This window comes from Protomyctophum parallelum (genome assembly GCF_964188405.1).
Source record: "Protomyctophum parallelum genome assembly, chromosome: 1".
Taxonomy (NCBI): domain Eukaryota; kingdom Metazoa; phylum Chordata; class Actinopteri; order Myctophiformes; family Myctophidae; genus Protomyctophum; species Protomyctophum parallelum.
The window spans coordinates 2,137,113-2,162,112 of NC_139697.1; the positions used below are offsets into that span (position 1 = coordinate 2,137,113).

The window sequence follows — 25,000 nt, forward strand, 5'->3', positions numbered from 1 at the left end:
AAATGGTTTATACAGGCTTATTGAAGGTAACTGTATATCACTAAACAGTTTATAAATGGTTTATACAGGCTTACTGAAGGTAACTGTATATCACTAAACAGTTTATAAATGGTTTATACAGGCTTACTGAAGGTAACTGTATATCACTAAACAACAGTTTATAAATGGTTTATACAGGCTTACTGAAGGTAACTGTATATCACTAAACAACAGTTTATACAAATATATTTTTTCAGTGATTTTCTTAGTTTTAAGGGTAACTGTTGTATAATTGCAATATTACACTTGAGGGTGTCGTTTAACGTGATTATTGTCACTTATCACTTCAGTGATGCTTGACCGCATCCCTGTCGTGGCAATAATCACGTTAAACCACACCCTCTCTGTAATATTTATCTTATCAATAATCACGTTAAACCACACCCTCTCTGTAATATTTATCTTATCAATAATCACGTTAAACAACACCCTCTCTGTAATATTTATCTTATCAATAATCACGTTAACCCACACCCTCTCTGTAATATGTCTTAATCGAGCTCCATCCCTACTTATAAAGTATAATGTCAAACTATGTTGAGATGCCTAGTTGTTGTTTATTTCTCCCAGCCATGCACCTCACAGTGTCAGTCAAGTATGTGTTCAATAACAATTTAAACAGTTGTTTTTTTTATTCCAAAAATATGGAATTAGGCTTTTTGAGGAACAGCAATGTCCCTCCCTATGTCCTAAGCCATGTCCCTATGTCCTAACCTATGTCCCTATGTCCTAACCTATGTCCCTATGTCCTAACCTATGTCCCTATGTCCTAAGCTATGTCCCTATGTCCTAACCTATGTCCCTATGTCCCGATGTTTAGAGTACCAATAGGGGGTGCTGTCGCACCACTCGCTTCAGACTGGTCAGATTCATTTTATACAATTGTGATTGCATTTTGAGCAGGAAAACAACAACAACATGCCAGTTAAAACCATGTGACTGCATGGACAGCACCTGGTCGTTGTCCGATTGGCTGCCGGTGCCGGAGGAGGAGGAAGTGGGAGGAGCCACGTCCTGTTGCAGTTGTTGTTGTTGTTGTTGTTGTGGTTGTTGCGGTTGTTGCTGGGTGACGGCTACGGCAGCGGTGGCTGTGCTGCCGGGCATGAAGATCAGCTGAGAGGAGATGGGCGCTCGCAGGGAGCGGTTCACCTTTAAACAATAACAATAACAACAACATGAAGATCAGCTGAGAGGAGATGGGCGCTCACAGGGAGTGGTTCACCTTTAAACAATAACAATAACATGAAGATCAGCTGAGAGGAGATGGGCGCTCACAGGGAGCGGTTCACCTTTAAACAATAACAATGACAACAACATGAAGATCAGCTGAGAGGAGATGGGCGCTCACAGGGAGCGGTTCACCTTTAAACAATAACAACAACATGAAGATCAGCTGAGAGGAGATGGGCGCTCACAGGGAGCGGTTCACCTTTAAACAATAACAACAACATGAAGATCAGCTGAGAGGAGATGGGCGCTCGCAGGGAGCGGTTCACCTTTAAACAATAACAACAACATGAAGATCAGCTGAGAGGAGATGGGCGCTCACAGGGAGCGGTTCACCTTTAAACAATAACAACAACAACATGAAGATCAGCTGAGAGGAGATGGGCGCTCACAGGGAGCGGTTCACCTTTAAACAATAACAACAACATGAAGATCAGCTGAGAGGAGATGGGCGCTCGCAGGGAGCGGTTCACCTTTAAACAATAACAACAACATGAAGATCAGCTGAGAGGAGATGGGCGCTCACAGGGAGCGGTTCACCTTTAAACAATAACAACAACAACATGAAGATCAGCTGAGAGGAGATGGGCGCTCACAGGGAGCGGTTCACCTTTAAACAATAACAACAACAACAACATGAAGATCAGCTGAGAGGAGATGGGCGCTCACAGGGAGCGGTTCACCTTTAAACAATAACAACAACAACATGAAGATCAGCTGAGAGGAGATGGGCGCTCACAGGGAGCGGTTCACCTTTAAACAACAACAATAACATGAAGATCAGCTGAGAGGAGATGGGCGCTCACAGGGAGCGGTTCACCTTTAAACAATAACAACAACAACATGAAGATCAGCTGAGAGGAGATGGGCGCTCACAGGGAGCGGTTCACCTTTAAACAATAACAATAACAACAACATGAAGATCAGCTGAGAGGAGATGGGCGCTCACAGGGAGCGGTTCACCTTTAAACAATAACAACAACATGAAGATCAGCTGAGAGGAGATGGGCGCTCACAGGGAGCGGTTCACCTGTAAACAATAACAACAACAACATGAAGATCAGCTGAGAGGAGATGGGCGCTCACAGGGAGCGGTTCACCTTTAAACAATAACAACAACATGAAGATCAGCTGAGAGGAGATGGGCGCTCACAGGGAGCGGTTCACCTGTAAACAATAACAACAACAACATGAAGATCAGCTGAGAGGAGATGGGCGCTCACAGGGAGCGGTTCACCTTTAAACAATAACAACAACAACAACATGAAGATCAGCTGAGAGGAGATGGGCGCTCACAGGGAGCGGTTCACCTTTAAACAATAACAATAACAACAACATGAAGATCAGCTGAGAGGAGATGGGCGCTCACAGGGAGCGGTTCACCTTTAAACAATAACAATAACATGAAGATCAGCTGAGAGGAGATGGGCGCTCACAGGGAGCGGTTCACCTTTAAACAATAACAACAACAACATGAAGATCAGCTGAGAGGAGATGGGCGCTCACAGGGAGCGGTTCACCTTTAAACAATAACAACAACAATAACATGAAGATCAGCTGAGAGGAGATGGGCGCTCACAGGGAGCGGTTCACCTTTAAACAATAACAACAACAACATGAAGATCAGCTGAGAGGAGATGGGCGCTCACAGGGAGCGGTTCACCTTTAAACAATAACAACAACATGAAGATCAGCTGAGAGGAGATGGGCGCTCACAGGGAGCGGTTCACCTTTAAACAATAACAATAACAACAACATGAAGATCAGCTGAGAGGAGATGGGCGCTCACAGGGAGCGGTTCACCTTTAAACAATAACAACAACATGAAGATCAGCTGAGAGGAGATGGGCGCTCACAGGGAGCGGTTCACCTTTAAACAATAACAACAACATGAAGATCAGCTGAGAGGAGATGGGCGCTCACAGGGAGCGGTTCACCTTTAAACAATAACAACAACATGAAGATCAGCTGAGAGGAGATGGGCGCTCACAGGGAGCGGTTCACCTTTAAACAATAACAACAACATGAAGATCAGCTGAGAGGAGATGGGCGCTCACAGGGAGCGGTTCACCTTTAAACAATAACAACAACATGAAGATCAGCTGAGAGGAGATGGGCGCTCACAGGGAGCGGTTCACCTTTAAACAATAACAATAACATGAAGATCAGCTGAGAGGAGATGGGCGCTCACAGGGAGCGGTTCACCTTTAAACAATAACAACAACATGAAGATCAGCTGAGAGGAGATGGGCGCTCACAGGGAGCGGTTCACCTTTAAACAACAACATGAAGAGGGGGCCAAATTAGGCCCGTGAATGAATTATCTTTCATATCATCAATATCATCCCGCGGGATGATATTGAATTAGTATTAGAACTGGCCCTCTGGTATATTATTGCACGGACCACCATAATACTACTAAGTCCTGCTTTGTGAGGATCATAGAACAGGAAACTATTCAGGCCGGAACTATACATTATATATATATATATATAACAGAACAACCACATGTGAGACTTCTACCCGGCGACAGCAGCGGTATAATTATACATGAAGCTTACCCTCAGGTACATTTGACCCTGTGCACCTGCCGTGCCGCTCAGCAGCACCGATTGGCTGATGGTGGACGTGGCGGAGACCCCCTGGCCAATGGGACGCGTCACGCTGGCTCCTCCCCCCGAGGTCGTAACATTCGCCTGCAAATGAAGGAGGGGGGGGGGGGGGGGGGGATTAACCCCATTTAGGCCCGACGTCGAAATTCATAAAATGTCTAATTCTAAATCCTGACAGTTTTCTGTCAGGATTCGCGCCACAAGTATATACTTTAAGGGTACATACAGCTGTAGCAGTGTTATAAGGGTGCTAGAAGTAATATATATTTAAAGGTATATTCAGTGATTTCACTCAAAAAACCTTAGGTTTCGTTTTTGGCTGTGGGACCCAGCCATTCGTCCAATCAGGATAGAGAGTCAAAAACGAAACCTAAGGTTTTTTGACCCCCAGGGGTTAACTGGGGACAGGGAGGAACTCCTTATATGGTCAGCACACTCTATAGTAGAGAGGATTATCACAACAAAACAAAAAAATAAGTGATATTTTAATTAAGTGAAATCACTGAATATACCTTTAAGGGTACATACAGCTGTAGGGTGCTAGTAGAAGTATATACTTTAAGGGTACGTACGGCCGTAGTGGTGATGGTGCTCTGAGAGGAGGTGCTGCTGGAAGGACTGGACTGACGACTAGCCGCTAGCGTAGCCTGCGAGGGACAAAACAACCATCATCCTCATACTATAATTCAGTCAACGTCTGAATGTGTGTCCGTCCGTCTCTCTGTCTCTCTGTCTGTCTGTCTGTCTGTCTGTCTGTCTGTCTGTCTGTCCGTCTGTCCGTCTGTCTGTCTGTGTCAGAAACACCGCCGTATCTCCTCACCGCCTGCACCAAATCGCTCCCACTTTCCACACAGGCATTGATTGACCATGATAATATGGAGGTCTTAACGAAGCCCATTTTTCCAATTTAAAAAAAATATAAATGATTAATGAATGTATTAGTGAATAAATAAATGCACCCAGGGCGCAGTACCCCCTGCGGCCACAAGGGAGGGGCAATATCTCACAACGGGTGAATAATAATAACACAATACAATACGATAAATAACACTTTATGACGACTAGCAACTAGCCTACAAAACAATATAAGGGCCGGGACTAATTGCGATTAATTACGATTAATTAACTACAGAAAAATTAATGCATTAAAAAAATTAACGCATTTTAATCGCACTATTTTTTTCACCGCGGAATGTTGTCACTGGACAGTTTTCAGACGGACCTGCGCACCAAGTGTCCGTGTCCTCTTCAGACAATAACACCACCAGACACCGCAGACAGTTCACCAGACTGGGGGAAGCCGCTGAGATCACTTTGCTTGTCCCGTGGATTGGAAATAGGATTTAAAAGGCTATCCGATGGTAGCGTGGATTACAGCACAGTTGTGTGCAATTATTCAATAAAGAATTATTACCCCTATTACTACAAAAACAATTGTTTATTGCTTAAACTTATGTATTCACTATTCATTGATTCACTAGTATGCCAAAATCCATTTGAAAAAATTGCTTTCTCACTGTTCTCGGGTCAAATAATGATATGCGATTAAAAAAATCTGATTAATTAGATTTTTTTTTTTTATCGAGTCCCAGCTCTAATACAATACATACAATACAGAACAGATAACAGAACAGATAACGTCTGGGCAATTAGCTGAAAATATTTAGAGGCCGACATATAAAAGCCTCTAAACGACTTCATCTTGCTTCATCTTGCTCACCTACTGTAGCTTAATTGAGAAAGCAGGTTTTTTTTTAGTTTTATTTCAACTAGTCACACAAAAACAAATATATATAGTAGGGCTGACCTCGATTAGTCGAATAGTCGACTAATCGATCGGAACGGGTCTCAGTCGACTGACCACCTCATAGTCGACTAAAAAAGATTGTATATAAAAATACAATATTTACAAAAATATACAAAAATATTGTATTATTCCACTAGGTCTGTGGGGGACATAAACACATTTGAACATTCTGACTGTTCAAATCTCCAATGTGCATGTGGAGTGTGTCTGCCTGTGTGGCAATGTGCCACTGCCTGTGACTTGAATCGCACAGTGTGCTGGCCTGATAGACTCCAGAATCTCAATCTCACCTGCTGTGCTCAATCTGGCTAATGACAAGCCTCTCAGTTGTTAAAAAGAAAGATTTGAACAGTCAGAATGTTCAAATGTGTTTATGTCCCCCACAGACCTAGTGGAATAATACAATAATTTTGTATATTTTTGTAAATATTGTATTTTTATATACAATTTTTTTGGGGCAAAAAGTCGACTAACAGCTAATTTATTCATCTATCAGTCGACTATACAAATCCTTAGTCGGGGACAGCCCTAATATATAGTCATGATGAGTTGTGACAAGGAGATTTTCCATTGTACCTAAAGATAATTTGAATACACTGAATAGTCTAGACGACCTTAGCGTTGAAGCTCTGAGCCATGCTGTGATAACAACGGAACCTATAACACTTGGCTCTGTTGTCCTGGGACCTACCCTCACCTGTTCCCCCATCCCCCCCTCTCTTCCTCTGTCCTGCCCCTGGGTGCACCAGGGGGTGAGACTAAAAACTGCCATATAAACAGTACCTCTGTGCTTGTATGGTTATGCCTGCCTGGGAGACCGGCATGTGTGCTTGCAGCATCCGTGGACGGCTGTGCACGTTAAATAAAGATCAACAAAGAGAACTTGCTTTGCCTCCCGATTCCTCACGCGTTTAGAGTGTGTAAAACCTGCCACGTCAGTTGGGACAACTAATCATGACTATATTTGTAATCCGAGGCGAAAGTTTGAAATAATCCTGATTTGAAGTCATATTCGTCCAGTTTATGTAGAACACATACACACACACACACACACACGCACGCACGCGCGTGCGCACACACACACACACACACACACACACACACGCACACACGCACACACACACTACCTGTTGGACCGCAGCCAGGTTGTGTAGTTGAGCGTTGTTGATCTGCTGCTGCAACATGAGCTGCTGGAAGTACTGAGCAGCGTTGGGCTGTCTCTGGAGCGCCTGGAGGGCCTGGACACACACACACACATACACACACACACACACACACGCGCACGCACACATTTAACATATTTATTTGCATTCACATGTACACAAACAATATTGGATGGATGCGCAAACTTGAGCACCCCAGTGACGTACAGTAGTTAATGAATGGGTTAATGTCAGACAGTGTGTCAGCTTTTATCTCCTCTGGTGAAAAGCTGGAATTGGCTCGATGGCAGGCTCTCGGTCAAATCTGGTCACATGTGTACATTATGGATAATTAGTGTGGACTTAATCAGACCAGTGTGTGTCCAGTGGAAACCTCGTATGAATCTGATCTCAGGTCAGAATGGGTTAAGACTGTTATTCGTCTATAATATGCTGCACCATGCATTCACACAGTTCGCAGTTCACGCACGCACGCACGCACACGCATTTATCATCTTTATTTGCATTCACATGCACATTTACACAAACAATAGTGGATGGATGTGCAAACTTGGAGGAAAACAAGTGCTTCAGGATACAGATCACGGGTACAGGAAGCATCGACGCCTTCTCCATATACTGTACGGCGACTGACAATTATCGCAGACACTGAAACAGAACTTTGCCGAAGTATAGTTTACATTTGTGGCCAATAACAATGGCTGTCTCTGCTCTAGCATGTGAAGAGTCTGCCTGTGCTATTAACTCATTTTGTGCACACGCACACGCACACGCACGCACACACACACACACACAGTACCTGCACGGCCTGTCTCTCGTACAGAGACATGGAGTTCATCGGAGAGGGGCGGGAGCTGGCCCCCGGCGCAGCAGCGCTGCCATTGGCCGAGGCTCCCTGCTGGCCGCTCTGGTCCCCGTCCGTCTCCATCGCCGTTGGACGAGGAGAACCGTCAATCAAACTCTCCCCCCTCCTCCCCCCCTCTCCCCCCTCCTCCTCCTCCTCCTCCTCCTCCTCCCGTACGATGCAGAGTCACCCTGCAGACAAAAACAATAGATTCAGAGTCAAACAGCGTGTCACGGCCATCACTCAGCACCCAGCGATGAGCTTGTAGATCTGCTATTTTTCAACAGCTAAAGCATTAACATAATGCTTGAAAAGGGGTTCCCGTCCTGGTCTCTATACTGCCTCCCCCTGGCCAGCCGGGGCGCCTGATGGAGGGGAAAGGAACTGGTATCTATACTGCCTCCCCCTGGCCAGCCGGGGCGCCTGATGGAGGGGAAAGGAACTGGTCTCTATACTGCCTCCCCCTGGCCAGCCGGGGCGCCTGATGGAGGGGAAAGGAACTGGTCTCTATACTGCCTCCCCCTGGCCAGCCGGGGCGCCTGATGGAGGGGAAAGGAACTGGTCTCTATACTGCCTCCCCCAGGCCAGCCGGGGCGCCTGATGGAGGGGAAAGGAACTGGTCTCTATACTGCCTCCCCCTGGCCAGCCGGGGCGCCTGATGGAGAGGAAAGGAACTGGTCTCTATACTGCCTCCCCCTGGCCAGCCGGGGCGCCTGATGGAGGGGAAAGGAACTGGTCTCTATACTGCCTCCCCCTGGCCAGCCGGGGCGCCTGATGGAGAGGAAAGGAACTGGTCTCTATACTGCCTCCCCCTGGCCAGCCGGGGCGCCTGATGGAGGGGAAAGGAACTGGTCTCTATACTGCCTCCCCCTGACCAGCCGGGGCGCCTGATGGAGGGGAAAGGAACTGGTCTCTATACTGCCTCCCCCTGGCCAGCCGGGGCGCCTGATGGAGGGGAAAGGAACTGGTCTCTATACTGCCTCCCCCTGGCCAGCCGGGGCGCCTGATGGAGGCGAAAGGAACTGGTCTCTATACTGCCTCCCCCTGGCCAGCCGGGGCGCCTGATGGAGGGGAAAGGAACTGGTCTCTATACTGCCTCCCCCTGGCCAGCCGGGGCGCCTGATGGAGAGGAAAGGAACTGGTCTCTATACTGCCTCCCCCTGGCCAGCCGGGGCGCCTGATGGAGGGGAAAGGAACTGGTCTCTATACTGCCTCCCCCTGGCCAGCCGGGGCGCCTGATGGAGAGGAAAGGAACTGGTCTCTATACTGCCTCCCCCTGGCCAGCCGGGGCGCCTGATGGAGGGGAAAGGAACTGGTCTCTATACTGCCTCCCCCTGACCAGCCGGGGCGCCTGATGGAGGGGAAAGGAACTGGTCTCTATACTGCCTCCCCCTGGCCAGCCGGGGCGCCTGATGGAGGGGAAAGGAACTGGTCTCTATACTGCCTCCCCCTGGCCAGCCGGGGCGCCTGATGGAGGGGAAAGGAACTGGTCTCTATACTGCCTCCCCCTGGCCAGCCGGGGCGCCTGATGGAGGGGAAAGGAACTGGTCTCTATACTGCCTCCCCCTGGCCAGCCGGGGCGCCTGATGGAGGGGAAAGGAACCTGATGGAGGGGAAAGGAACTGGTCTCTATACTGCCTCCCCCTGGCCAGCCGGGGCGCCTGATGGAGGGGAAAGGAACTGGTCTCTATACTGCCTCCCCCTGGCCAGCCGGGGCGCCTGATGGAGGGGAAAGGAACTGGTCTCTATACTGCCTCCCCCTGGCCAGCCGGGGCGCCTGATGGAGGGGAAAGGAACTGGTCTCTATACTGCCTCCCCCTGGCCAGCCGGGGCGCCTGATGGAGGGGAAAGGAACTGGTCTCTATACTGCCTCCCCCTGGCCAGCCGGGGCGCCTGATGGAGGGGAAAGGAACTGGTCTCTATACTGCCTCCCCCTGGCCAGCCGGGGCGCCTGATGGAGGGGAAAGGAACTGGTCTCTATACTGCCTCCCCCTGGCCAGCCGGGGCGCCTGATGGAGGGGAAAGGAACTGGTCTCTATACTGCCTCCCCCTGGCCAGCCGGGGCGCCTGATGGAGGGGAAAGGAACTGGTCTCTATACTGCCTCCCCCTGGCCAGCCGGGGCGCCTGATGGAGGGGAAAGGAACTGGTCTCTATACTGCCTCCCCCTGGCCAGCCGGGGCGCCTGATGGAGGGGAAAGGAACTGGTCTCTATACTGCCTCCCCCTGGCCAGCCGGGGCGCCTGATGGAGGGGAAAGGAACTGGTCTCTATACTGCCTCCCCCTGGCCAGCCGGGGCGCCTGATGGAGGGGAAAGGAACTGGTCTCTATACTGCCTCCCCCTGGCCAGCCGGGGCGCCTGATGGAGGGGAAAGGAACTGGTCTCTATACTGCCTCCCCCTGGCCAGCCGGGGCGCCTGATGGAGGGGAAAGGAACTGGTCTCTATACTGCCTCCCCCTGGCCAGCCAGGGCGCCTGATGGAGAGGAAAGGAACTGGTCTCTATACTGCCTCCCCCTGGCCAGCCGGGGCGCCTGATGGAGGGGAAAGGAACTGGTCTCTATACTGCCTCCCCCTGGCCAGCCGGGGCGCCTGATGGAGAGGAAAGGAACTGGTCTCTATACTGCCTCCCCCTGGCCAGCCGGGGCGCCTGATGGAGGGGAAAGGAACTGGTCTCTATACTGCCTCCCCCTGACCAGCCGGGGCGCCTGATGGAGGGGAAAGGAACTGGTCTCTATACTGCCTCCCCCTGGCCAGCCGGGGCGCCTGATGGAGGGGAAAGGAACTGGTCTCTATACTGCCTCCCCCTGGCCAGCCGGGGCGCCTGATGGAGGGGAAAGGAACTGGTCTCTATACTGCCTCCCCCTGGCCAGCCGGGGCGCCTGATGGAGGGGAAAGGAACTGGTCTCTATACTGCCTCCCCCTGGCCAGCCAGGGCGCCTGATGGAGGGGAAAGGAACCTGATGGAGGGGAAAGGAACTGGTCTCTATACTGCCTCCCCCTGGCCAGCCGGGGCGCCTGATGGAGGGGAAAGGAACTGGTCTCTATACTGCCTCCCCCTGGCCAGCCGGGGCGCCTGATGGAGGGGAAAGGAACTGGTCTCTATACTGCCTCCCCCTGGCCAGCCGGGGCGCCTGATGGAGGGGAAAGGAACTGGTCTCTATACTGCCTCCCCCTGGCCAGCCGGGGCGCCTGATGGAGGGGAAAGGAACTGGTCTCTATACTGCCTCCCCCTGGCCAGCCGGGGCGCCTGATGGAGGGGAAAGGAACTGGTCTCTATACTGCCTCCCCCTGGCCAGCCGGGGCGCCTGATGGAGGGGAAAGGAACTGGTCTCTATACTGCCTCCCCCTGGCCAGCCGGGGCGCCTGATGGAGGGGAAATGAACTGGTCTCTATACTGCCTCCCCCTGGCCAGCCGGGGCGCCTGATGGAGGGGAAATGAACTGGTCTCTATACTGCCTCCCCCTGGCCAGCCGGGGCGCCTGATGGAGGGGAAAGGAACTGGTTGGAATAACGTGTTCCTTCCACGCGCTACGTCCAACCAGGGAAACTCCCCCCTGTCAGGTGTAAAGGAGCAACTTGGACACTCAGGCATGAAGGAAGCATGAGTTCAAGTCCGTTGCTCTCCCCTTGTCCCCCATATATGGGGACTAGGTTGGTCTCCCCTTGTCCCCCATATATGGGGACTAGGTTGGTCTCCCCTTGTCCCCCATATATGGGGACTAGGTTGCTCTCCCCTTGTCCCCCATATATGGGGACTAGGTTGGTCTCCCCTTGTCCCCCATATATGGGGACTAGGTTGGTCTCCCCTTGACCCCCATATATGGGGACTAGGTTGGTCTCCCCTTGTCCCCCATATATGGGGACTAGGTTGCTCTCCCCTTGTCCCCCATATATGGGGACTAGGTTGGTCTCCCCTTGTCCCCCATATATGGGGACTAGGTTGGTGGAGGGTGTGTAGAGCCCAGGATCACATTAGATGATTGACACAGGGGTGAAAAATGGGTTACAAAATCGTGGGATAAAAAATATATAAAAAAAGAGAAAAGAAAAGGGGTTCCCGTCATGAATGGGTTAACGTCAGTCAATCATGACGACAAACACAATATTTCAGGCCAAACAAAGAATTAGAAAGTAGAAAAAAAAACGGCAGGTTACAACACTTTTTTTGTTGTTTTTCTTCTTTCTAATTCTTTGTTTGGTCCAAAATATTGTGTGTGTTGTCATGATTTGTCACGACAAGAGTTGGCTTCGCACGACGCTTAAAAGGTCTTTAAATAAATAAATTAAGAAATGTCTATGAGGAAAAATGCATTGGGATTCATTTCCTGGGCCACTCGTTGTTCTGAAAGGGGGAGGGACTGCGACGCTCTATTCAGGGCGCATATTGCATATTACTGTCGTAGCAAAAAAAGACAATCTACAAGCTCAAAATGAGCTTGTAGATCAGCTATTTTTGGCTATATTTTGTTTGCTAATTTTGAATTGGAATCCTGTAAAGCATTCTTTTATTATTATTTAATTTCAAATGCATTTAGTTATAATGTTCACTTTATGAACTAAATACAAATGCATTAGGCATAAAAAACGACAATAAAATGTTTAATACTATAGTAATTTGTTTAAATCAATAATATATCAATGTTTGTACATTAACCCTCACAGAGGAATGCATGTAAAGGCTATAAAATGTAATCTGTAATATTCATAGTATTGTTCTGTTATGGTTCTGAGTTATATGGACCACAGCTTAATGCACTGTTATGTGGACCACAGCTTAATGCACTGTTATGTGGACCACAGCTTAATGCACTGTTATGTGGACCACAGCTTAATGCACTGTTATGTGGACCACAGCTTAATGCACTGTTATATGGACCACAGCTTAATGCACTGTTATGTGGACCACAGCTTAATGCACTGTTATGTGGACCACAGCTTAATGCACTGTTATGTGGACCACAGCTTAATGCACTGTTATATGGACCACAGCTTAATGCACTGTTATGTGGACCACAGCTTAATGCACTGTTATGTGGACCACAGCTTAATGCACTGTTATGTGGACCACAGCTTAATGCACTGTTATGTGGACCACAGCTTAATGCACTGTTATGTGGACCACAGCTTAATGCACTGTTATATGGACCACAGCTTAATGCACTGTTATGTGGACCACAGCTTAATGCACTGTTATATGGACCACAGCTTAATGCACTGTTATGTGGACCACAGCTTAATGCACTGTTATATGGACCACAGCTTAATGCACTGTTATGTGGACCACAGCTTAATGCACTGTTATGTGGACCACAGCTTAATGCACTGTTATATGGACCACAGCTTAATGCACTGTTATGTGGACCACAGCTTAATGCACTGTTATGTGGACCACAGCTTAATGCACTGTTATGTGGACCACAGCTTAATGCACTGTTATGTGGACCACAGCTTAATGCACTGTTATGTGGACCACAGCTTAATGCACTGTTATATGGACCACAGCTTAATGCACTGTTATGTGGACCACAGCTTAATGCACTGTTATATGGACCACAGCTTAATGCACTGTTATGTGGACCACAGCTTAATGCACTGTTATGTGGACCACAGCTTAATGCACTGTTATGTGGACCACAGCTTAATGCACTGTTATGTGGACCACAGCTTAATGCACTGTTATATGGACCACAGCTTAATGCACTGTTATGTGGACCACAGCTTAATGCACTGTTATATGGACCACAGCTTAATGCACTGTTATGTGGACCACAGCTTAATGCACTGTTATATGGACCACAGCTTAATGCACTGTTATATGGACCACAGCTTAATGCACTGTTATGTGGACCACAGCTTAATGCACTGTTATGTGGACCACAGCTTAATGCACTGTTATATGGACCACAGCTTAATGCACTGTTATGTGGACCACAGCTTAATGCACTGTTATGTGGACCACAGCTTAATGCACTGTTATGTGGACCACAGCTTAATGCACTGTTATGTGGACCACAGCTTAATGCACTGTTATATGGACCACAGCTTAATGCACTGTTATGTGGACCACAGCTTAATGCACTGTTATATGGACCACAGCTTAATGCACTGTTATGTGGACCACAGCTTAATGCACTGTTATATGGACCACAGCTTAATGCACTGTTATATGGACCACAGCTTAATGCACTGTTATGTGGACCACAGCTTAATGCACTGTTATATGGACCACAGCTTAATGCACTGTTATATGGACCACAGCTTAATGCACTGTTATGTGGACCACAGCTTAATGCACTGTTATGTGGACCACAGCTTAATGCACTGTTATGTGGACCACAGCTTAATGCACTGTTATATGGACCACAGCTTAATGCACTGTTATGTGGACCACAGCTTAATGCACTGTTATATGGACCACAGCTTAATGCACTGTTATGTGGACCACAGCTTAATGCACTGTTATGTGGACCACAGCTTAATGCACTGTTATGTGGACCACAGCTTAATGCACTGTTATGTGGACCACAGCTTAATGCACTGTTATATGGACCACAGCTTAATGCACTGTTATGTGGACCACAGCTTAATGCACTGTTATATGGACCACAGCTTAATGCACTGTTATGTGGACCACAGCTTAATGCACTGTTATATGGACCACAGCTTAATGCACTGTTATATGGACCACAGCTTAATGCACTGTTATGTGGACCACAGCTTAATGCACTGTTATATGGACCACAGCTTAATGCACTGTTATATGGACCACAGCTTAATGCACTGTTATGTGGACCACAGCTTAATGCACTGTTATGTGGACCACAGCTTAATGCACTGTTATGTGGACCACAGCTTAATGCACTGTTATGTGGACCACAGCTTAATGCACTGTTATATGGACCACAGCTTAATGCACTGTTATGTGGACCACAGCTTAATGCACTGTTATATGGACCACAGCTTAATGCACTGTTATGTGGACCACAGCTTAATGCACTGTTATGTGGACCACAGCTTAATGCACTGTTATGTGGACCACAGCTTAATGCACTGTTATGTGGACCACAGCTTAATGCACTGTTATATGGACCACAGCTTAATGCACTGTTATATGGACCACAGCTTAATGCACTGTTATGTGGACCACAGCTTAATGCACTGTTATGTGGACCACAGCTTAATGCACTGTTATGTGGACCACAGCTTAATGCACTGTTATGTGGACCACAGCTTAATGCACTGTTATATGGACCACAGCTTAATGCACTGTTATGTGGACCACAGCTTAATGCACTGTTATATGGACCACAGCTTAATGCACTGTTATGTGGACCACAGCTTAATGCACTGTTATATGGACCACAGCTTAATGCACTGTTATATGGACCACAGCTTAATGCACTGTTATGTGGACCACAGCTTAATGCACTGTTATGTGGACCACAGCTTAATGCACTGTTATGTGGACCACAGCTTAATGCACTGTTATGTGGACCACAGCTTAATGCACTGTTATATGGACCACAGCTTAATGCACTGTTATGTGGACCACAGCTTAATGCACTGTTATGTGGACCACAGCTTAATGCACTGTTATATGGACCACAGCTTAATGCACTGTTATGTGGACCACAGCTTAATGCACTGTTATGTGGACCACAGCTTAATGCACTGTTATGTGGACCACAGCTTAATGCACTGTTATGTGGACCACAGCTTAATGCACTGTTATGTGGACCACAGCTTAATGCACTGTTATATGGACCACAGCTTAATGCACTGTTATGTGGACCACAGCTTAATGCACTGTTATGTGGACCACAGCTTAATGCACTGTTATGTGGACCACAGCTTAATGCACTGTTATGTGGACCACAGCTTAATGCACTGTTATATGGACCACAGCTTAATGCACTGTTATGTGGACCACAGCTTAATGCACTGTTATGTGGACCACAGCTTAATGCACTGTTATGTGGACCACAGCTTAATGCACTGTTATGTGGACCACAGCTTAATGCACTGTTATATGGACCACAGCTTAATGCACTGTTATGTGGACCACAGCTTAATGCACTGTTATGTGGACCACAGCTTAATGCACTGTTATGTGGACCACAGCTTAATGCACTGTTATATGGACCACAGCTTAATGCACTGTTATGTGGACCACTGTAACTGTTGCCACTATGAGTAATAATTATTAGTTAATTTATCTAAAGACAAAGTTTATAAGAAGGCTAAAATAAGTTAATAATTAAGAAGTTCATATTCATGTTAAAACATTATTTCATTGCTTTTCTTGACAAGTAGTTGTAGTGCTTTTATTTTGAAGTTCTGTCTGTGTCTCATTTGGTCTGCGCATGTCAATTGGTTACATGGAACAAGCCCCAAGCAACAGAAGCAGCAAGGTGCAGCAGCTCCGTTGGCACTGGTCACACAATTTACAAAGAGACTGTAAAGTTACAAGAAAGATATAAGAGACTGTCTAGGGTTATAAGGACCTGAAGACTGGAGAGTATCCCCCCCCTTCGTTATGCACGCAGCCAACGAGGTATTTGTTGTTCGTTTTGTCTGTATTTTACTCATGTGTTTTGCATCAATGTTTGCATCTACATGCTGTGCATGTCACTTTGTGTTGATTGTAACGTCCTTGTTTTATTGTTTTATTGTTTAGTTTTCACGGTGATTTGGAGGACCAACAACCCTACAAATAAATCAGTTCAAGGAAACCACTTGTGTCTGTTTGTGCGCGGAGGGAGTTACAGTGAAAACTCGCACTGTTCATCGACGCAGTGGACAACGCACGCTAATTGACAGTCTGCAAGATCAAAGGACCAGGCCAGCTGCACGGAGTGATCGTCAGCAAGCACCGACAGATGAGCCCGTTCAGCGCCACCCCCCCCCCCCCCCCCGCCTCTTCCCCCCTCAGTCCTCACACACACTTCACACACAGAAGAAAAGGTAATCTGAACGTTTTCAAGGCAATAAGGCTATGAAGAAAATGGACATTAAATCAGCAGTACTCTAAGAAGAAAGAGGGCTTCTGGAAACGTTTGAAGATACTTAGGAGTGTGTGGTAAAGTTTGGACTAATCTGCTCATTCAATTTAATTGAATCTTGTCATTATACAAGACACACTTGAGGTGCAAAGTTAAAAAAGGACACTATATTTTTTTGTTTTGATATTATACCAAGTTAAAGTTGTATTGGTTTTACAAAAAATAATTCAAGGTATTTGCCATTTGATTTGATATTGAAGTATTTCAACTGCCTTTGATATTTTAGTTTTGAAGTGATTTAAAGTGTATATAGTGAACGTTTTGAAAGTAATATTCTGAAAAGGTAATATTCAAAGGTTGAATTAAGAAAGTTGAATTTAAGATTTGATTTGTTTAAGTTTTAAGGTATTTACATTTAGGATATTTACTGCATTTAAGTGATATTTACAAGTTTATCTAACAAGGGTTGACAGAGATTTCATTTACTGTCAATATTTTCTCTGGACAATTTAAGGGTCTTATTTACAAGTAGGTTATTATTTAAGAATTGATTAAAATGTCAGATCCAGGTGCACCTACAGAACAGGAAAGGGACAGTATTAGGGAGAGAAAGGATTCCCAACCCCGACCTGAAGAGGAAAGACACCAGGAAGAAGCACGACCTGAAGAAAAGGAATTGAGTGGTGCTGAAGAGGAACCGCAGCAAGAGGAAACTCAGATGCCGAGACGAAGTGAAAGAACAAGAAACCTAACAGAAAAGGGTAAAGAAATGCAAGCGGACAAAATTAAAATTTTGCAACAAAGCTTCAACTACTGTTATAACAAATGGAGATCACAGGCTAAATTGTCTAAGGAGTGGTTATCACAAACGGAGCCTCTGAGTGAGACATTGATTAACGACATCATTCGTGAACTCAAAGGCTTCACTGCACATGTCACAGGTGCTTACGATAACCTGCGTCAAGTCTCAGCTCCAGAGCAGGACATCCGACGAAAGGTTGATCAGTGTGTGGAAATCTCTAAGTTCATTCTCTTCAGAGCCGCAAGTCGACTGGATGGAAATATTCCAGCAGAGGAGCCAGAATGGCCAGAAGCAGGCTCTATCTTTGACTCAAGTTGTAAATCACTTTCTGTCGCTTCTATCGGGAAAGGCGGCACAGACCATTCCACTAGGTCTTCTGTAAGAAGACAAGAAGCTGCCGCTGAAGCTGCTGCGAACCAAGCTGTTCTAAAAGTGATAGAACAACAAGAAATAGAACAATCTGAATTGGACCTCCTCGAGCAAGAAGCTAAAAGGAAGTTAGCTGAGCAAGAGGCAGCAATCAGAAAGCACCACTTGCAGCAAGAAGCAGATGAGCTAGAGCGAGAAGCAGATTCAAGGAAGCGAGAAGCAGATTCAAGGAAAAGAAGAATTCAGAGAGAGGAAGAGGCAGCTCAAATGAAAGCTCAACTAGAAGAAGAGCATATAGCTCTACAAAGGACTCTGGATGAAAAACGGAGAAAAATAAAGAAATTGGAAACGGTGAAAAATCTTAATGCAGCACAAGCAAGAATGCTGGTGTATGATCAAGGGAGCATCAAAGAAGAACGGAAAGACATATTACTGGAAAATAAGAGAGTAGCAGATAAACAAGTACCTGCTCTCACAAGTCATCAGTCCAGTCATACGTCTCCCGTGCCACAAGCCTCTCATGACAGTACAGCAGAGCTCGTTAAGATGCTGGCAGGCGCTTTAAGTGCCAACAGAATAACAATTCCTGAACCTCCAGTATTCAGTGGGGATCCATTGAAGTACATCGACTGGAAACTATCTTTTGAAATACTGATAGACCAGAGGAACATACAAGAGAAGGAGAAGATATACTACCTACGAAGATACATCGGTGGTCAAGCAAAGAAGGCTCTTGATGGCTACTTCCTGCTCGGAACCGAATCTGCCTATGTTGCAGCATGGGAGATTCTGGAGGAGAGATACGGAAACCCATTCACAATTGCCAAGGCGTACAGAGACCAGCTCCAAGCATGGCCTAAGATTGGGTCAAAGGACAGCTTTGAGCTCAGAGAATTTACAGATTTTCTCCGCAGTTGTGAAGCTGCTATGATCAACAACAAGACATTGCAGATCCTGAATGACTGTAATGAGAACAGAAAAATCCTTTCTAAGTTACCAGATTGGCTAACGGCTGCATGGAATCGGAAGGTTATGGAAATGGAAGAAGAGAGAAATCAATTTCCCTCATTCAGCCACTTTGTCAGATTTCTAACAAGAGAAGCAAGAATTGCCTGCAACCCTGTCACTTCACTGCAGTCATTGAAACAAGGTGAAGCTGACAACCCAAAGTCCCAAAGACAACAAAGTTTTGCAGCAAAGTCACTGAACACAAGCACCAATGAAAAGACTGTCATAAAATGCAGTTTCTGCGAAAAGATGGGACATGAGTTACACCGATGCAGAAAATTCATGGAGAAAGAAATGTCAGAAAGAATCAAGTTTGTTCAAACCGAACGACTTTGCTTTGGTTGTCTCAAGTCTGGGCACCAATCAAAAAGCTGCGACAGTAGGAGTGTTTGTGACACATGCCAAAAGAAGCATCCTACTTGTCTGCATGAGGAGCGAGCCAGGGAAGAACGAAGCACACCTCAAGCTAAGCCAAGTACAAGTCAAGAAGATCAGTCATCACAGTACCAAGAAGCTATTTCAAATAGAGTAATTCTACATGAAGCTAACAGAGAAACAGCTGCAATAATTCCAGTCTGGCTTTCATCTACAACTCAACCAGCACGAGAAATACTTGTATATGCTCTGTTGGATTCTCAAAGTGACACAACCTTTGTACTAAGCGACGTAGCAGAAGCGTTGGAAGCAGACAAAGAACAAGTCAAGCTCAAGCTCTCGACTATGACTGCAAGAAGTACAGTTGTAAGCTCGCAAAGAGTAAGCAATCTAAGAGTCAGAGGCTTTTACTCCAGTAAAATAATCTCTTTACCACCAGTTTACACCCGTGGGTTTATTCCAGCCAACAGAACTCACATACCGACAAGTGAAACTGCAAAAGCTTGGCCTCATCTAGAGCATCTCGAAAATAAGTTACAAACACTGAAGGACTGCAAAGTAGGTCTGCTCATCGGATACAACTGCTCACAAGCCTTACTTCCAAGGGAAGTTGTGTCTGGTAAAGACAACCAGCCTTATGCGCAGCGTACAGACCTTGGGTGGAGTATTGTCGGCCATGGGAATCCCTGTGTAGACAACAGTGATGCCAACAGAATCAGCCATCGCCTCATAGTGAGACAAGTGACACCAGGTTTAGAGCCAGTGCTCCAAGAAGATCTCAAGCCACCTGGCGGAGAATTCAAGGTGGGAGAAATCAAGAAAGAACTCCACAAGGCTCTCGTGTGGAGCACTAAAGCAAAAGAAGATAAAGGTGCGAAAGAAAGAACCAGAAAAAGTGAAATCTTAAAGGAAAGGAAAGAAGATCTCGCTAAAGTCAAGAAAGCAGTTGCCAAGACCAAACACAGTAAACTGTGCAAGTTGGATCCGTTCCTGGATGAAGAAGGAACACACGCAAAGCATCCATCAACACCAAAGTACAGTCACAAGGAACCAAGACGAAAGTGGCACAGGAACAGAAGGAACTTGAAGGTCAATGATGTCATCCTTCTAGAAGAGGATCTGGCACCACCCTACAGAGAGAAGATGGCCGGGATCACTGAAGTCTATTCAGGGTCAGATGATAGGGTGAGAAAACGAAAATTGATGATCAGTGACACTACATTTGATGAAAGGAGAAAACCTACAACTAAAAGAGTGTACATTGAAAAGCCTGGATAAAAGGTTGTTACTCTGCTTGAAGCAGAGGAAAGGGTTTAATGTTTTGCTTGACATTTCATTGTAAAGGTGTTAAAGAAATCCCACTTGAAGGTTTGTGAGATTTGGTGGGAGTGTAACTGTTGCCACTATGAGTAATAATTATTAGTTAATTTATCTAAAGACAAAGTTTATAAGAAGGCTAAAATAAGTTAATAATTAAGAAGTTCATATTCATGTTAAAACATTATTTCATTGCTTTTCTTGACAAGTAGTTGTAGTGCTTTTATTTTGAAGTTCTGTCTGTGTCTCATTTGGTCTGCGCATGTCAATTGGTTACATGGAACAAGCCCCAAGCAACAGAAGCAGCAAGGTGCAGCAGCTCCGTTGGCACTGGTCACACAATTTACAAAGAGACTGTAAAGTTACAAGAAAGATATAAGAGACTGTCTAGGGTTATAAGGACCTGAAGACTGGAGAGTATCCCCCCCCTTCGTTATGCACGCAGCCAACGAGGTATTTGTTGTTCGTTTTGTCTGTATTTTACTCATGTGTTTTGCATCAATGTTTGCATCTACATGCTGTGCATGTCACTTTGTGTTGATTGTAACGTCCTTGTTTTATTGTTTTATTGTTTAGTTTTCACGGTGATTTGGAGGACCAACAACCCTACAAATAAATCAGTTCAAGGAAACCACTTGTGTCTGTTTGTGCGCGGAGGGAGTTACAACCACAGCTTAATGCACTGTTATGTGGACCACAGCTTAATGCACTGTTATATGGACCACAGCTTAATGCACTGTTATGTGGACCACAGCTTAATGCACTGTTATGTGGACCACAGCTTAATGCACTGTTATATGGACCACAGCTTAATGCACTGTTATGTGGACCACAGCTTAATGCACTGTTATGTGGACCACAGCTTAATGCACTGTTATGTGGACCACAGCTTAATGCACTGTTATGTGGACCACAGCTTAATGCACTGTTATATGGACCACAGCTTAATGCACTGTTATGTGGACCACAGCTTAATGCACTGTTATGTGGACCACAGCTTAATGCACTGTTATGTGGACCACAGCTTAATGCACTGTTATGTGGACCACAGCTTAATGCACTGTTATATGGACCACAGCTTAATGCACTGTTATATGGACCACAGCTTAATGCACTGTTATATGGACCACAGCTTAATGCACTGTTATGTGGACCACAGCTTAATGCACTGTTATATGGACCACAGCTTAATGCACTGTTATGTGGACCACAGCTTAATGCACTGTTATGTGGACCACAGCTTAATGCACTGTTATGTGGACCACAGCTTAATGCACTGTTATGTGGACCACAGCTTAATGCACTGTTATGTGGACCACAGCTTAATGCACTGTTATATGGACCACAGCTTAATGCACTGTTATATGGACCACAGCTTAATGCACTGTTATGTGGACCACAGCTTAATGCACTGTTATGTGGACCACAGCTTAATGCACTGTTATGTGGACCACAGCTTAATGCACTGTTATGTGGACCACAGCTTAATGCACTGTTATATGGACCACAGCTTAATGCACTGTTATGTGGACCACAGCTTAATGCACTGTTATATGGACCACAGCTTAATGCACTGTTATGTGGACCACAGCTTAATGCACTGTTATGTGGACCACAGCTTAATGCACTGTTATATGGACCACAGCTTAATGCACTGTTATATGGACCACAGCTTAATGCACTGTTATGTGGACCACAGCTTAATGCACTGTTATGTGGACCACAGCTTAATGCACTGTTATGTGGACCACAGCTTAATGCACTGTTATATGGACCACAGCTTAATGCACTGTTATGTGCATCATGTTGACTCTCTAAACTACAACATACACTGTTATGTGCATCATGTTGACTCTCTAAACTACAACACTGTTATGTGCATCATGTTGACTCTCTAAACTACAACACTGTTATGTGCATCATGTTGACTCTCTAAACTACAACACTGTTATGTGCATCATGTTGACTCTCTAAACTACAACACTGTTATGTGCATCATGTTGACTCTAAACTACAACACTGTTATGTGCATCATGTTGACTCTAAACTACAACACTGTTATGTGCATCATGTTGACTCTAAACTACAACATACACTGTTATGTGCATCATGTTGACTCTCTAAACTACAACATACACTGTTATGTGCATCATGTTGACTCTAAACTACAACATACACTGTTATGTGCATCATGTTGACTCTAAACTACAACACTGTTATGTGCATCATGTTGACTCTAAACTACAACATACACTGTTATGTGCATCATGTTGACTCTAAACTACAACACTGTTATGTGCATCATGTTGACTCTAAACTACAACATACACTGTTATGTGCATCATGTTGACTCTAAACTACAACACTGTTATGTGCATCATGTTGACTCTCTAAACTACAACACTGTTATGTGCATCATGTTGACTCTCTAAACTACAACACTGTTATGTGCATCATGTTGACTCTCTAAACTACAACACTGTTATGTGCATCATGTTGACTCTCTAAACTACAACATACACTGTTATGTGCATCATGTTGACTCTCTAAACTACAACACTGTTATGTGCATCATGTTGACTCTCTAAACTACAACACTGTTATGTGCATCATGTTGACTCTCTAAACTACAACACTGTTATGTGCATCATGTTGACTCTAAACTACAACACTGTTATGTGCATCATGTTGACTCTAAACTACAACACTGTTATGTGCATCATGTTGACTCTAAACTACAACATACACTGTTATGTGCATCATGTTGACTCTCTAAACTACAACACTGTTATGTGCATCATGTTGACTCTAAACTACAACATACACTGTTATGTGCATCATGTTGACTCTCTAAACTACAACATACACTGTTATGTGCATCATGTTGACTCTAAACTACAACATACACTGTTATGTGCATCATGTTGACTCTAAACTACAACACTGTTATGTGCATCATGTTGACTCTCTAAACTACAACACTGTTATGTGCATCATGTTGACTCTAAACTACAACACTGTTATGTGCATCATGTTGACTCTAAACTACAACATACACTGTTATGTGCATCATGTTGACTCTCTAAACTACAACACTGTTATGTGCATCATGTTGACTCTCTAAACTACAACATACACTGTTATGTGCATCATGTTGACTCTAAACTACAACATACACTGTTATGTGCATCATGTTGACTCTAAACTACAACACTGTTATGTGCATCATGTTGACTCTAAACTACAACACTGTTATGTGCATCATGTTGACTCTCTAAACTACAACACTGTTATGTGCATCATGTTGACTCTAAACTACAACATACACTGTTATGTGCATCATGTTGACTCTAAACTACAACACTGTTATGTGCATCATGTTGACTCTAAACTACAACACTGTTATGTGCATCATGTTGACTCTAAACTACAACACTGTTATGTGCATCATGTTGACTCTAAACTACAACACTGTTATGTGCATCATGTTAACTCTCTGAACTACAACACTGTTATGTGCATCATGTTGCTCTAAACTACAACATACACTGTTATGTGCATCATGTTGACTCTAAACTACAACATACACTGTTATGTGCATCATGTTGACTCTCTAAACTACAACATACACTGTTATGTGCATCATGTTGACTCTCTAAACTACAACATACACTGTTATGTGCATCATGTTGACTCTCTAAACTACAACACTGTTATGTGCATCATGTTGACTCTAAACTACAACACTGTTATGTGCATCATGTTGACTCTAAACTACAACATACACTGTTATGTGCATCATGTTGACTCTAAACTACAACACTGTTATGTGCATCATGTTGACTCTAAACTACAACATACACCAGGGTTCCCCAATAGGCGGCCCGCGGGCCATTTGCGGCCCACAGAGCGCCCCCTTGTGGCCCATGAAAGAATTTCCAAAAAGGGTCCCAGATATAAATGGCATTAAATGGGGGTCAGTAGCCTATGCATGTCAAACTGGGCATCCTTTTCAAATGGGGTCTTGCCCTGAAAATGAATTTTCAGGGTAAGACCTCGACCTCGCGCATGCAGACTCGGCCCCCAGCCTGGTACGCTAGTCAAAATATGGCCCTTGAGGAAAATTAATTGGGGAACCCTGACATACACTGTTATGTGCATCATGTTGACTCTCTAAACTACAACATACACTGTTATGTGCATCATGTTGACTCTAAACTACAACATACACTGTTATGTGCATCATGTTGACTCTAAACTACAACACTGTTATGTGCATCATGTTGACTCTCTAAACTACAACACTGTTATGTGCATCATGTTGACTCTCTAAACTACAACACTGTTATGTGCATCATGTTGACTCTCTAAACTACAACACTGTTATGTGCATCATGTTGACTCTAAACTACAACATACACTGTTATGTGCATCA

General features: G+C 45.3%; 1 protein-coding gene across 1 annotated transcript in view; it reads right to left on the reverse strand.

Annotated features, from left to right (window-relative positions):
• Window positions 1–25,000, reverse strand: part of LOC310873441 (polyhomeotic-like protein 1) — a gene marked incomplete at its 3' end in the record, with an annotated part of 52,402 nt that overhangs the window by 25,455 nt on the left and 1,947 nt on the right. Inside the window, exons 2-6 of the mRNA XM_083785818.1 lie at window positions 7,648–7,883; window positions 6,813–6,923; window positions 4,451–4,525; window positions 3,828–3,962; window positions 994–1,188 (exon numbers count right to left, since the gene is read on the reverse strand). Coding sequence (XP_083641944.1) covers window positions 994–1,188; window positions 3,828–3,962; window positions 4,451–4,525; window positions 6,813–6,923; window positions 7,648–7,776 — 645 coding nt within the window. The 5' untranslated portion in view covers window positions 7,777–7,883. The remainder of the gene's footprint in view (window positions 1–993; window positions 1,189–3,827; window positions 3,963–4,450; window positions 4,526–6,812; window positions 6,924–7,647; window positions 7,884–25,000) is intronic.